The sequence below is a fragment of the Coenobita brevimanus genome, chromosome 62 (genome assembly GCF_032717465.1).
Source record: "Coenobita brevimanus isolate Jiangsu-jjx chromosome 62, ASM3271746v2, whole genome shotgun sequence".
Lineage (NCBI taxonomy): Eukaryota > Metazoa > Arthropoda > Malacostraca > Decapoda > Coenobitidae > Coenobita > Coenobita brevimanus.
The window spans coordinates 16,199,330-16,214,719 of record NC_137015.1 but is presented as its reverse complement, the minus strand read 5'-3'; the positions used below and the strand labels follow the sequence as shown (position 1 = coordinate 16,214,719).

At 41.4% G+C, this 15,390-nt stretch overlaps 1 protein-coding gene across 1 annotated transcript; it reads right to left on the bottom strand.

The window, feature by feature from the left end:
• Positions 1-314: 314 nt before the first annotated feature.
• Positions 315-872, bottom strand: LOC145403996 (uncharacterized). The gene has a single exon (XM_080275602.1). The coding sequence runs from the start codon at positions 870-872 to the stop codon at positions 315-317; it is 558 nt and encodes a 185-aa protein (XP_080131728.1).
• Between the last annotated feature and the right edge of the window lie 14,518 nt (positions 873-15,390).

Here is a 15,390-nt window from a genome sequence, read left to right as displayed (position 1 = left end):
GAGGTGGCTGCGGGGAGAACCGGTGAGGAGGTGGCTGGGGGGAGAACCGGTGAGGAGGTGGCTGGAGGGAGAACCGGTGAGGAGGTGGCTGCGGGGAGAACCGGTGAGGAAGTGGCTGGGGGGAGAACCGGTGAGGAGGTGGGTTAAGGGGAGGTGTTCCCATGTCGTTCCTCGAGTAGATTTACCACATTTTTCAGGAACAAGTCCTCGTCCTCTCCCCATGTCTCCTTCCTTGTCATTCTTGTATACTCGTCCTTATAAATCAGGTCCCTCTGATACAGAATGTTTAGGAAACCAAGTACGTCTGTGGAGGTCTAGCTCTGTCTTGGGTAAGTCTTGGGTATCTTTCTTGACATGCCAAAGTCTATCATCCTTACTTTCACTTCGCAAGCTCCTTCTTTTCTCTCAACTATTATGTTACCTTTGTGCACATCATTATGCACGTACCCAGCCTCGTGAACGTCAGCTAGTTGGTCCGCCACGCTTTTCATCACAGTCAAAATGGTGTACGTCTCCTTCCTGTGGAGTGACCAGAACTTCCCAAGGATGTCGCCTTGGCAGTACTCCATGATAATTACAGGCTTGTCAGAGGCCACTGCGTATAGCTGGGGTGCCCTTCCTTTTCCATCCAACTCGCACAGCATTTTGGCCTCCTCCTGAAAATCTCCTCTCAAATACTCCTCGTAAATCGGATCTGGATAGTCGTCAAATAACGCGTTGTATGACCCGGTTTTCATACAAGCTATCTGATCTTTAAACTCTACTAGTTGCACCAACCCATTAGTTCCCTCACCCAGATCCTTCAGCACCTTGGCGTCCCTCAGAATATTGCTTGAGCACTCCATAAATTTTTCTAAATTAGTATTAATCATACTGACTTTCGTTTGATAACGATCCAGGTGCAAGAGGGGAGGAAGAAAGAGTGGGAAAATAAAAAGAACAAATAGATATAGGTCGATGGATAAATATAGATAGACAGATAGATAAATGTTAGATAACACTATATAATAAAGCAGAAGATCCACAACGGGAAGAAAAGTAGCTAAAGACTGATGTAAGCCTTAATACTTTGAATGAAGTAATTTACAGTATAATGTATGCTAGTTTATAGACATCTTGGAATCTTTGCACATTTTTATGGTATTGCTTACGTATCGTATACTGTATACCCCTTTCACTCCGGTTATATCAATATCACTTAATGCTTTATCTTTGAAGGTTTTATCTTTAGTGGTGGATGGGGGCGGCCAACATACACTCACACGATGTAGGGCTACCCGCAGGAGTGTCTACACTGGGTGACAAGCCAAATGTTTACTGCAAAAAACATTCACTAAATTGGTTGGTAACAATATAACCAAACCTATATTTCCCTACATGCCAGGTTAACGACAGAGTCAGTTGATGGAGGACTTGCCCCCGCCCTCCCTCCCCCCCGTAAAATTACAATATTACAAAAGACAAAACCATGGACCAGGACGGACCAACAGTTTACGACAGAGGGCGGGACAAAAGACACGCTAAGGATGGCAAAAGTGAATGTGAGAGGCGCGAACGATGAAGTGATTGGAAGATAATATCAGGGCCTTAGGATGCAAAGGTAGATATGCAGGTATATGCGGAATGACAGAGGGCGAGTGGAGAGGTGAGTGTATTAGGTAGTGGGAGTATGGATTTGGTATGTGGTGGGGTAGGTGAAAATGTGAGGAAAAAGAGGATGTATGGATTGCCGTATGGAAGAAATGGGAGAGCATAATGGAGTATGGATCAGTTGGTTCATGGATTGTATGGCTAAGAATAAAAGCAGGAATACAAGCATGGGCAACAGTTTGCATTTATGCTCCACAGAGGACCAATGTTCCTTTGCTGTATACACCAAACCACCGAAAGTTTCTTGTCCTACCTGTAACCACATTAATAAGTCCAGGTGGATGGCACTCTCCTTTCATTGGATCTATGCAACTTTGAAGCTTCTCACGAATTTTTGCTCTATCTACTTCATCACTTTGTATCCTTGAAGGACCTTCTTCCTTATGGGTCATGACTGTGGATTGTGAGCTTCCATCAAGCATGGATACAACATCTTTTTTCAGTTGAGCACAGATATGTGGTCCAAGATCCCGCCTTTTCAGTGCTGCTGGTTGATGGGTTATTCCAATAATTCCTCCTGGACCATGTTGTCTCAGTGTACTGGTCAGACCAGATGCCATTCTAGTTTCCTGGTTGATGTTGCAATACATGACCTCCGTCCATGAAGTCTTGAAGCACTTCGTCAGGCAGTTTGCTCATAGAATGAAGGTAATACAAGGCATATCTTGCATTTTTGGCATGACCACTAGCAAAGAAATAAGGAAGCATCTCTTTGATGGCAAGCAAATGGAGTGGCCAATCACCTTCTCGTTCAGCACGAAAAGAAAAATACAAGCTCGTCTGAAATTTAAATAAAGGAATATGTATAATTTGATATAAAAATTTGCTCTCTGAATCTGTAATTAAGATATGTCCTTAAATTTAAGCAGCATTGAATTAGGAAATAGCATTCAAAGGATATCTTTATTGTTTTATTGACTTTGATGACAGCAATTTATTAACATTCAAAATTTCTTCTATTGCCACCTGAAAATAATCATAACTTAAAAATCGTTAAAATAAAGTGTTACAAAGTGTAGTTTACAGGTGATCATTTTGTTTAGTGCATGTTCTGATAGGAAAAATTAATATTATTATTGTATGAAGAAAATTAAAAACTGAAAAAGATAGCTAAACATGTTTTATTAGCATCATCATTCATGCAGGCGGCCATATTGGATTTCGGCCTCCATTTTGAAATGCTCAAGTGTGCTGCTGGGTGTACTTTTTTTATGGTTACATCCCAAAGTATCAGAAAATCCAATAAAACTTTGTATACCTGTATGTGCCGGAACGAGGTTCACCCGATAATGCCCATTCTGCAAGCAGACTACAAGTTAATTTTCGACCCCAACATTAAGGGGACGTCAATTTTTACTTCACTTTTGGTCCCTGCAGATAGTTACATTCAACTCAGAAGGGACATTTGTGGTGAAATGGTTAATGAAGGCTATAATTAAACACTCCAAGAATGTTAAGCCTCTCCTAAGCTTTAAAAATTCATCTGGTTGTTACAAGAATGAAAAGACGCTGTTATAATGAAGGAGTTAGTTGGCATTAATTAAACCACAGTTCGACAGCAGGTAGGCCTAACACCCTTATCTCAACCCTCATTATGTTTTAGATTTATATTTGTCTCGACTTACACCCTGCTGCCAAACCAATGCTTACATTGTTCTGTTCTTATGTGAGATTGAACTAATTTACATCTGTTTGTGCATGTTGCCACTTGGCAACTAATTGGTAATATATTACTGATTACTCTATTGTTTATTCCAGTCATCCATTTGTTCCTTCACTGCGATTAACTTCCATTTTACTTCTTGCTACTACCATATAATTTTTATTCATTACAGGAGAGATTCTACCTGTGAAGAAATTAGTGAATATTTACCGTAGCTACACAAGTTCGAAAAATTTCTCATGCTGAATATCTATCTGCCTGTCTATAGCCAGACGCTTTAATCCCGTAAGGGGTGGCCACAAACAAGTCACCCCCATGTCACCCTGTCCCCTACCATTATGCTGACCTCCCCCCAGCTCACACCCTCCTCTCTCATATACATCTCCACTCCATCCCTCCATCTCATCCTCGGTCTCTCCCTCCCTCTCCCCCCTCAACCTAACTCATATACACTCTCCTCGTTAGTTTCTCACTCTCCATCCCCTCTATAAGGCCAAACCACCTCGGTGTATTTTTCCTGACCTTTTCTATCACATCCACAACCTCACCACAACGTTTCTTCACTTCCTCATTTGTCACTCTTTCAGTGTCACGCCACTTGCTAGTCTCAGAAAAATTCAGTTCCACTTCTTTCACTCTTAACTTCCAACGAGGTCCAAGCTTTGCCTCCATATGTTAGAATTGGAATCGCCAGTAAAGTGCACTTTGTGGGCACGTGACGAGCAAGCGGTCGTTTGTACATACGCCTATCATCATTTCATCTTGTAAACTTTCAGCATTTCTAGTGAGGCAGTTGTACAATAACAGAAGAATAATTGGGCTAAAATATTTACTTTCTCACGTTTTGTCTCCCTCATGTTTTCTCTCTGGATGTGCGTAGAGCGAAGCGCCATAGCATTTATCACACGCGCAATGTTCAGTTCTCTGCTCCCGACTTGCCGTGTCAACGAACTGTCTTCAAATGTCTGGCTATTGACTGAGTGATAAAATCCAAAAATGGGGCTATTACCCTTGCTGATTTTACCGCCTAAACACAGAAAATACTTTCATGTAAAGTTATGAACATAAAATCCGATACTGAATTGTTAGAATTCATGCAAGAAAACATACTGTTACAACAGGAAAAAATTATTTAATTCGATTTCATAGTGGAGAATGTGAATTGAAGCCCTCGCTACATTCCCTTGGAAAACTGGGATTCCAAGGGGTTCCTTTGGTCTCATGCATACACATGTAGCTAAAAACAGAATTTATTGAATGTATCCACTACCTGCTGAAAGAATCTCTTCTCTATCCCACATAATTATTAGCCTCTGTAAATCATCGCCGTCGGTCCGTCTTGTGTCGGGCAGGGCAGGGTCGTGTCGGGCTGCTCATTTCTCGGCTGACCGTAAACATCGTTTAACTCGCTGCTCTCGCTTCTCGTAGCAATACTATCATGTAGCAACTCATTTACCATCTTGCACACTTCCCTATTTCTAGCCACTACTTTCAACGAACTAGCAACCTTTCATCCTTGTTTTGCCCTTTCTAGCACTTCATCCTCTAAATTTCAATCCTTACTCATTACACTACTCAAGTACAGGTACTTAAATTCACTCACATTTTCCATTTTCTCACCATCCATCCTCACTGTGCATTCAGTGACTTCATTTCTGTCGAAGACCACAACTTTACTCTTCCTTACTTTGACATTTAGATTCCGTTTCTGACACACTCACAAACTCATTCTCCAAGCTTTATAGTTCCCCTTCATTTTCACTAACCAGTACAGTACGATATCATCTGCAGACAACAGAACAGAAAGTTTCTTGTTCTGAATACAATCATCTAAAAATAAAAATGTCTGTTACGTGAAATGGTTTAACATAATAAGTCTCCCTTTACTCCAGTCCTTGCAAGTGAATGCGGATAAAACTATGTTAACCTATATTCGTAAGGTAGATTTATAATGCAATATATAATATTCCTCAGTCTTTCCGGAGAACTATAATATTCTATAGTAACTAACGTCAAACGATCTCATTACAATGAATGTGAATCATTAGAGCCTGAAATTGTTGTTAGCCCACCACAATGACTGTAATCTATCTAATTACAAGCGAGGGCGAAACCATCGCGAGTCATTTGTCACGTAGTGGTTTCTCACATGTGAGCGGCCCGACCCGGCCCGGATCAACCCTGCCCGACCGTAACGCCTTTGAGAAGCTTATATATCATCAACCACACTGAAGATCACTGCTTGTTTTGCACCATATGGTTTCCCAATTCTTCAAGATTTGTCTTCGACAGGTTTTATCATACCTCGGCAGTGCACGTGGTACGTGACACGCGGCAAGTGCAGCGTGTCGAGAATCTTCAAAAGAGGGCCACAGTTTGTTGCAAAGGCATGAATCTTGGTAGGCAGATAGCCAGCAATATAATCTAGACATTCTCAGGATGTAAGGGGACATTTCAATGCTTTCGGATTTAAATGGCCTCACTCGTATCTCGCTGACAAAGGAGTTTTACTGGTTTTAATAATACTGCCTAACACAGTGTAGCTTAACTTCTGTCACTTGTACATATGAACTGGTTAAAATCAGTGTCTTTTAAATCCTTCACTACTAGGACATCTTTCTTAAATTCATTCTCTCTATCCCAAGACAATCTTATTTAGCTTAGGGGAGACTTTAACCAGTGAGGTAATTAACCTATCCATCATTAGGACGTCTTTTTCCATCTATTCGTCGTCCCCAGGTAATTTTACTGTACATGCGGTGTACAGTGGTTATCGTTTATTGCTGCAATGCTGCCGACCAGAACTAGGTTTGACTCATGGTGCGGGAAGCTGGTACCACATGACTTGGGTATCCATCCACCCTTTATGGTGTCACGAATTCAAGCGAACGTATTTATAAGTTCGTGACATTGTGTTTCAGTGGGAAAACCACGAATTCTAGTGGAATTCCCACTGCGCATCACTCAGTTCAACCGTCCTTGCATTCACTCAATTGGGACGTTTTTCAGAGTATTTCTCATTGTTTCACAAGTGATCATTCGTATGCACAACGTTAGTGCCTTCACTGAGTGATTTATTGTGAGCGTATATCGCTCACTTTCTCTCGTTGACTGTTGAAGCTAGGGCCACGCCCTACTGCTGGCAAACACGTCCGGCCCTTGCCTCTCTCATAGTTTGAATTTAGTCAGGCTTGGATCGTCGCAAGTGTAGGCCCGTTGTGCCTAGCGTGGAGCAGTGCTGCCATTGTACAATGACTTCCAGAAATCTCCATCTAGACGATGAATTGGCGAAGAGGGTTTAGTGTATTGCAGCATCTGTCCTGCGCAGGCGCCCAGTTCTTTCCGCTTAGCTACCCTCCAGTGACCAGTATTTCTTTTCGTTTTCCTATGTTTAAGCGTGTTTTGCTTTTGAATGAGCGAGTGAGTGTATTCTCCTTGTTATTTTGAATTCATTTTGAGACTCATGTAACGTAAATTTATTTCACTGTAATTGATAAATTTACAGTTCTTTTCGTTTGAGCTTAATGTAGATAAACTCGTGTTTTATTTTTCCACATTAAGCTTATTTTAGTTGCCGCTCCTAGTTTGCACGAACGCTTTGCATTATTCATAACTGTTACTTGGACCAGTACTTTTGTATCAAGCTTAAATCCATTGTGCCAGCCAGGAGTTAATGCATCGGCAAGAACCTGTTTATCATTAATAACATTAGCTATTGATTGTCAGGGGTGGAGTCACTTTCTCGAGGCTAACAGTACTAACAAACAGCATGCGTGAGTAATTAGTCTCTGCTGTGTACTGTTCAGAAAGTTTATAAATTCTCATCCTTAGAGAATCGGCGAAGTAAGCCGGCATAAAGTAAACTTACTGCTTGATTCTCACAAGTCAATTCCTTATCTCTATTAATGGAAGCAACATTTAAGCAATCTATTAATTCTTAAATTCACATCCCCCCGTGACATCTGGCGACCTCATTCCAGGATATCAACTCTTAGCTCTAAAGTTATTAACGAGATAATACTCACTCACTCATACTTAGGTATTTATCATTAAAGCCTATGGGCACTATCTTACTGGTGATTATTGATTCATTTCTATTAATTTTACGTAATAGTTTTCACAGTCAGGTTTTTTTTCTTTCTTTACCAGTTTAACTAGATAAAACTGGTCACCACCAGCCTGTGCCAATATTCTTTAGTCTTGATTATTGGCATTTCTCTCCAAAATAGAAGTCAGTACTTAGTCTTTAGTTCACTCAGACTGAGTTAGCATCATCACTACTAATATCTATGTACAGGAAGCTAAAGATATGGGGCTTAGCAACCCCGAAAAAATCAGACTACGTCCTCTCACGGTTTAGTTACGAGCAGCAACGTGAGAATGATGCTCGTGAAAGCATAGAATTCAACGCGAACACGAGCGAGAACAACGCGAATACAAGCAACAACAACGCGAATACAAGCAAAAACAAAGCAAACTCGAGTTAGAACAACGCGAAAGAGAATGCGAACATGAGCGAGAACAGCGTGAGGAACGCGAGAGAGAACATCAACACGAGCGAGAACAACGAGAGAGAGAACGTGAATACGAGCTAGAACAACGAGAGAGAGAACGTGAATACGAGCTAGAACAACGAGAGAGAGAACGAGAACACGAACGTGCTGAGCGCGAGGCATGTGAGAGACATGATCTTGAGATGCATGAAGCTCAAGCAAGACTCCTTGGCTTCAGACACATCTGGGGCAGCTAACCGAAGCTCCACGAGCACCCTCCCTGCACATGTTCTGGCGACCCCACACATCAAGCTTCCTCTATACAAGGAAGGCGAGTGAATCGAGCCATTCATAGCTCGTTTCGAAGACATGGCTCAGCTGTACCAGCTGGATGAGGCAGCTAAGCGGCTCCAGTTTCTTAGCCTGTTTGAGGGCCCTGCCCTCGATATTCTCCACAGAATTCGTGGAGACAATCTCATGTATGAGATGATGAAGACCGCACTCGTCAAAGGGTATGGTCTCACCGTTGACGACACCAAGAGTCAGTTTATGAGGGCGCGTTTACAAGAAAAAGAGACTGTCATTTAGTTTCTTGATCAGCTTACTGCTTACTTAGACGAGTGGATGGAGAAAGATGAAACTCTTTCCACGCGTTAGGGTATAATTGACCTTATGCTGCGCACGCAGTTAGACAAGTCGTGGCCTGCTGAACTTATGGCTCAGCTTAAGATCTGCATGCCAGCCAAATGGTGGAGGAGGCTGATGCATTCTTCACTGCATACGGGTATCAAACTCGTAAGCAACACACCTGGAACAGGAAAACTGACAAATCTGGGAAACCATCTCAGACTGAACTCAAGCAACAAGGCCGTTCTCAGAGTAATGGCCAAGGTCCAAACAAACCGCAGAAGAAGGACCAGGGGCAAAGTACTCAGAAACCTGAGTGGAAGCAGTACGACAAGTACCCTAACCAGCAGCAGTATTAACCACGCAATCAAAGGTCGGGACAATCCTTTTCTGCAACAGCCCCAGTGTATTGGAGGCAGGAGGCGAACACAGCCTTCATTCCTCACCAGCAGCACGGTGGTGTCATCCCTAGCAGTACGGGTACTTCCCCACAGTTCACTAGTCCCCCAGCAACAGTGAACACTCCGCCACAGGTGGTCAACGTTCCATCTCCTCAGACAGTGAGTACGACCCCTCAGGCATCTAGTTGTCAGGGCACCTTGTTTGCTGCATCATTCATTCAGCAGCCTAATCAGTGGCTGGCTGCTTCCTCCACAGGCCCTCCCACAGGCAACAATGCCTTCCTTGTTCAGCCAGGGTTTGTGGGAGGCATTCCTTTGAAGGTTCTGAGAGATAATGGTTCCCTAGGTTGCTCTCTCAGGCAGAGTCTAGTTCGGCCTGAGGAATACACAGTTCGACAGATCCAAGCTCAGCTTATTGATGAATCAGTGAGATTGTTCCCTGAGGCACATATCCAGGTGGCATCTCCTTTCTGCACTGGCTTGACAGCTGCTGTTGTCATGCCAGAACCTTTGTTTGACCTAATCATAGGCAACATACAGGGTGCCAAGTATAGTTGCACCATAGATGGCACTACTCAGAGTTTGGCTGCAGCAACACGAGCCATGGCTGAGGCTCCAAACTGTGTCAATCCGGTGACTACTGCATTGCTGCAAGATCTGATTTGTGACCAAGGTGTTGTCCAAGAACAACACTCTGACCCAACATTTGCTGCTGTGCGGAAGAAGTAAAAAGGTAAAGTGATAAAGTATTCACGGGGAGGTCAAGCCAAGTTCCTTCATAAACAAGGATGGCTCTACCGTGAGTCACGAACACTCAAGGGTGAGGTTTGACTACAGTTTGTCGTTCCAGCTAAGTATCGCCTAGCAGTGTTAGAATGGGATCATTGTTCAGCCTCAGGAGGTCACATGGGCAAAAAGAAAACCCAGGGCCGTATCTGTGCTGACTTTTTCTGGCCAGGAATGGGACCGGAAATAGATAGTTTTGTGCGTTCCTGCAATGTGTGTCCATGTACCACCAATCAGGGACATGTCCTTCCTGTGCCATTTGAATCCACACCCATAATCTCTGAGTCAGTTGAAGGAGAGGGCAGTGGTAGTGTGGGTGCAGACCTGATGTTTCGTCCGTTGGCCCCACAGGACACATTATATCCAGGGCCTGTACACACATGTATACCATAGGATAAGGGAGAAGTTTGAGAACCCAGTAAGGGCAATCCGAGGCTGTGTCTGAATTACCTTTGGAGCGTCTCGAGCCGTGGGTCTCTCTGAGGATTCCCGGAGAATGCACATTATCCACATAAGTTTTCACACCCATGCTGGGTGTTAAAATGTGACTTGCCCAAGTTTGCGTAGGGATTCTTAGCTTGCCAATGTTATTCGTAAGTGTAGAGTTAGGTTAACCAGAAAATTGCCCGTTCTGAGAGATTTGAGCAATCCAAAATCTGGCACATTTCCTGGTTAATACTGTAGGTTAACCAGTAAACTGCCTGTTCTGAGAGATTTGGGCAATCCAAGAACTGGCACGTTTCCTGGTTAACCAGTAAACTACAGAGGTCCTGAGAGATTTGAGCAATCCAAAGACTATGTTTCCTGGTTAATAATGTATCCATTAATAGAATAATAGTGTACTATTTGTAACATAAGTACTGATTGCTAGGCAGTGAGAGAGAAATGACACTTTTGGTGCTCCACCTTGATTGCTTTCACAGGTGCAGCTGGTGGGTGCAGCATTGTCGTGGAGATCAGCTAATCATCTCTGCCACATGCTGCCACCTCTTCTCTTCTGCCTCGTCGTCATTATTTACTATTGATTTGTATTACATAATTTTACACGTAGGCACAGTTACTCCACAACTGTCACCTACATCGTGTATTACATACATTACGCTACATAATTAGTTTTAATGTAAATGTAGCAAACTTTTCACTCAGTTTGACCTGAGTACAGGATTTTTCACCGTCGTCACGGAGTTTTTTCCTCAAGCTTGCTTCTATTAACGTAAATACGAGGTTTTTACGCTCATGGGCGACTGTGATTTTCTCCTGTAGCAGGGTAGTACACACACCACAGTGTGAATCTTGTGTGACTGAGTTAGGATTTATATGTACGTATATCGAAAATATTTCTAAAGAAAAATTAGATTTTGATAAGTTATAATGTCCCGAATTCACGTGAGCGTATTTATAAGTTCGTGACATTGTGTTTCAGTGGGAAAACCATGAATTCTAGTGGAATTCCCACTGCGCATCACTCAGTTCAACCGTCCTCGCATTCACTCAATTGGGACGGTTTTCAGAACATTTCTCATTGTTTCACGAGTGATCATTCGTATGCACAACGTTAGAGCCTTCACTAAGTGATTTACTGTGAGCATATATCGCTCACTTTCTCTCACTGACCATTGAAGTTAGGGCCACGCCCTACTTCTGGCAAACACGGCCGGCCCTTGCCTCTCTCATAGTTTGAATTTAGTCAGGCTTGGATCATTGTGAGTGTAGGACCGTTGTGCCCAGCACGGAGCAACGCCGCCGTTGTACAGCGAGTTCCTGAGATCACCACCTAGACGGTGAATCGGTGAAGAGGGTTTAGTGTATTGCAGCATCTGTCCTGCGCAGGCACCCAGTTCTTTCTGCTTAGCTACCCTCCACTGATCAGTATTTCTTTTCGTTTTCCTACATTTAAGTGTGCTTAGCTTTTGAATGAGCGAGTGTGCGTATTCTCCTTGTTATTTTGAATTCATTTTGAGACTCATGTAACGTAAATTTATTTCATTGTAATTATAAGTTTACAGTTCCTTTTCTTTGAACTTAATGTACTGTAGTTAAACTCGTGTTTTATTTCTCCACATTAAGCTTATTTTAGTTGCCGCTCCTAGTTTGCACAAACGCTTTGCATTATTCATAACTGGTACTTGGACCAGTACTTTTGTATCAAGCTTAAATCCGTTGTACCAGCCAGGAGTTAATGCACCGGCAAGAACCTATTTATCATTAATAGCATTAGTTATTGATTGTCAGGGGTGGAGTCACTTTCTCAAGAGACTAACAGTACTAACAAACAGCACGCGTGAGTAATTAGTTTCTGCTGTGTACTGTTGAGAAAGTTTATAAATTCTCGTCCTTAGAGAATCGGCGAAGTAAGCCGGCATAAAGTAAAACTTACTACTTGATTTTCACAAGTCAATTCCTTGTCTCTATTAATGCAAGCAACATTTAAGCAATTTATTAATTCTTAAATTCACATCCCCCCGTGACATATGGGTTGGGAGGTAAAATAGGTACTTAGGATAAAATATAGGTCGGGTAACTGTGATAATTTGGATAATGCACTGACCTTGTGTCAAAGGACAGTGGCTCAATAACTCGTCACAAGATCAGAGCGCTAGATGATGAACACCACGGCCAAGCCCTTCCGGACATGTGTCCCCTTTTTACCTTTTGAGAAAAATCTTTTTGCACTAGCTAGGTTAGATTCAGCCTTCGTGAACTCGTTTTCTGCGGCAGGTCTCTCAGCTGAATAAGATCATCTTGTGATAACCTACTCAGTCCTTGCAATCCGGTGACGGATTGTTTTATTGAATGCTTGCAACCACAGTACTGTTTTATTCGTTAGGAGAGACCTCTATCGGTGAAGGGGTTAATGAAAGCTATTCCCTAACTAAAAGCCTAAAATGAACATAGTCGGATGGTCGTAGTAATAATTGAAGACAAATTACATAATCGGAGTGAAATGGCAAAAACGAAAAGACGTGATCTTAGTTTAAAGTTATTCTGGCAACCCCAAGACTATATTATTGTGATTGAGGGGTACAGATGATCGATTTCACTATCTTACCGCCGCATTACTCACTCATAGCTAAATAAGATTGTCTGGCGTTAATGGAAACAGAACAATAGCGTTGTCCCATCCATAAGAGTTGTTAATAAAAACTGAAACAATTCTCGTAAACTCACCAATCACTGGAGCACAAAGCAATAGAAAAAATAAACAGAGCCAACACAAAAATATAAAAGGAAAAACCTGGAAAAGTGTGTTGCCAGCAGGATGGAAAACCTTGACTGGTACTTCTGGAGGGGAAAAGTGGACGAGGTAAATTGAATGCCGACCAGAGAGAGAGAGAGAGAGAGAGAGAGAGAGAGAGAGAGAGAGAGAATTATGTGGGTAATGCGAAGGAGAGAGTAACGAGGGAGATAGAGACCATGAATGTTTGTTTGTGTGTGTGTGTGTGTGTGTGTGTGTGTGTGTGTGTGTGGGTGTGTGTGTGTGATATTAAGAGAATAGTGGTGTGAAAAAGAGAGAACAATTCTAAGTAAAGGACTGTGAAGGAAGCATTAGGAAAATGGGGAATGAAATACTGAAGAGGGGAGGGAAAGATAGGGAAGAGGATGGATGGGAAGAAGAGAGATTGACAGAAGAAGGAGTAAGAAGGCGTATAAGTGATAATATGACAACGAAAAAGAAAATAAAGAAGGAAGGATGGAGACTTAAGAGAAGGAAGAGAATTTGCGGAAACAGTGAAAGGTACAGTCAGAGTAGCAGCGAAAAAGTGCGAAAAAGAGAGAGAGGGTAAGAAAAGTAAGTTGATAGTCTGGAAGTTATAAAAATATTAGTCTCTTCACTCCGATGAATCTCTCCTAATTCCAGCAATGAAATCGTCAGGTGTTTGCAAATGAGGTGAAAAAGACGTCAACCTTCTTTATGATATTATATTGTGGCAAGACCCTATGTGAAAGAAAAACCTCCGCTAACCTAAATAAGACTACAGTCAACTAGCAAGAAAAAGATGGAGGAGGTGATATAATACTGAAGTAGTCAATATTTTCATCAGTCCCTAGCTTCTTTGTCATTTTCAAGCACTCTTTGATATCCATCTTGCAAATTTGTCGACTTTTCTTTCATTTCTCTCAAGGAGAGAGAGAGAGAGAGAGAGAGAGAGAGAGGTAAACAGGTTTGGGTCAAGAGTGATGTATTGGTGGGAGAGGCGAAGTGACAGGGCGGCGTGGAGTGGGCGAGGTGGAGGTGGCCAAGAAATAAAAGAGAACACAACGTACAAAATAAACAAAACCATAAGACGATTAAAGAACACAACTCAGGACATAGATAATATAACTAACGACATATAAATCATAACATCTGGCTGAGTTTGTAATTTCTTATGCATTTTTTTTCTTCTTATGGCCCTCTAAATCTATGAGACGTTGAAGAAGAGTATTCACATTGCATCATTTTTTAAAAATTGTCCGTGGGTTTTTAAAGCGTCTACTAGGTGATGACGGATACGGCATATACCGGAAAAAAAAAATTAAGAAAATGTATTTTAGCAATACTATCATCATGCCAAAAATCTTAAATTTATGCAGAATCTAAATTATATCTTCTTATCATGTAAACCTTTATTTTTTTTTTCTTATTTGTTTGCATATAAAATGTAACTACTCCATTATTACCAGCAGATTTTCCAGACTCAAAAACCCATTTTTTAAAAAATGAAAGAAAGATCTACTGATAGATTTTTCTATTGTTCAGACATTCTTTAAGTATGAATCTCCATGTAGTGCAACACAAAATTATTCACCTCGTTCAGTAAAAAAAAAAAAAAAAAAAAAAAAAAATCAGAACGGATTTGAAAATTTTTAGTTAAGTAAAACTGTCAAGTCTTCTTTTTCTCTTAAGTGCTATTTAGTCTGAAGTGAAGACATGCAAAAATAGGATGGTTATAGGGATTTTTGTTAAAGCTTGCGTGACAGCTGATATGCCCCATAACAAAATACACGCAATACTATATTTATCAAATGGGAAAAATTTCAAGAGTCATCATTTATCATTGTGGTAGGACATTTTACATGCAACAAACGAAAAATCATTAGCATGTATCATTCTAACACAGCAAACATAAGACAAAACATTTAAAACATTTAACCTGAGTCTCTTGTAAGAGGTAAGGGCTCGCTCAGCCTCTTCTGAGCCAGCATGAAAATATCTCCTTCGCCAGTGGTACTCAGTAACTATGTGTGAAGGTCCAGACACACAGTTTCCTTCGTGGCAAGGGTCCAGGTGAAAGTTAATTCAAAATTTGGCAAAAAGAAACAGGTAAGAGCACACATTTCAACGTATTCAAGCTACATGGATTTTTTTTTCTTGTCTCAAAATGTCGATGAAAATAAATTACTAAAATAAATTCTCTTAAAAAAAAAAATCACTGAATGTATAGTTATGCTAGAAGTAACCATCCATTCCACTTGGTGAATAAGGCTCCTAGGAAAAAGAGTAATGGAAAAAAAAATCTACCAGTAAAACACTGCAGGTCTTGGTAAGCATACTGTATTTGGAGGATCAAAATTAAACTTTTTTCTAGAAGGATGGAGGGTCACTGAAAAAGAAATTCCATATTTTTCTGTAACACACACAAAATAATACATAATAGTAGGGTATGTAAATATAGTACAGCTTCGATTTTTAAAAAATGTTGAGGGGAGGAGGGTCAGTTTTCACTTGAACTGTAAATGTAAATATTACTAATACAGACCTGTCACTGAGTGATTGATTTATCATTAC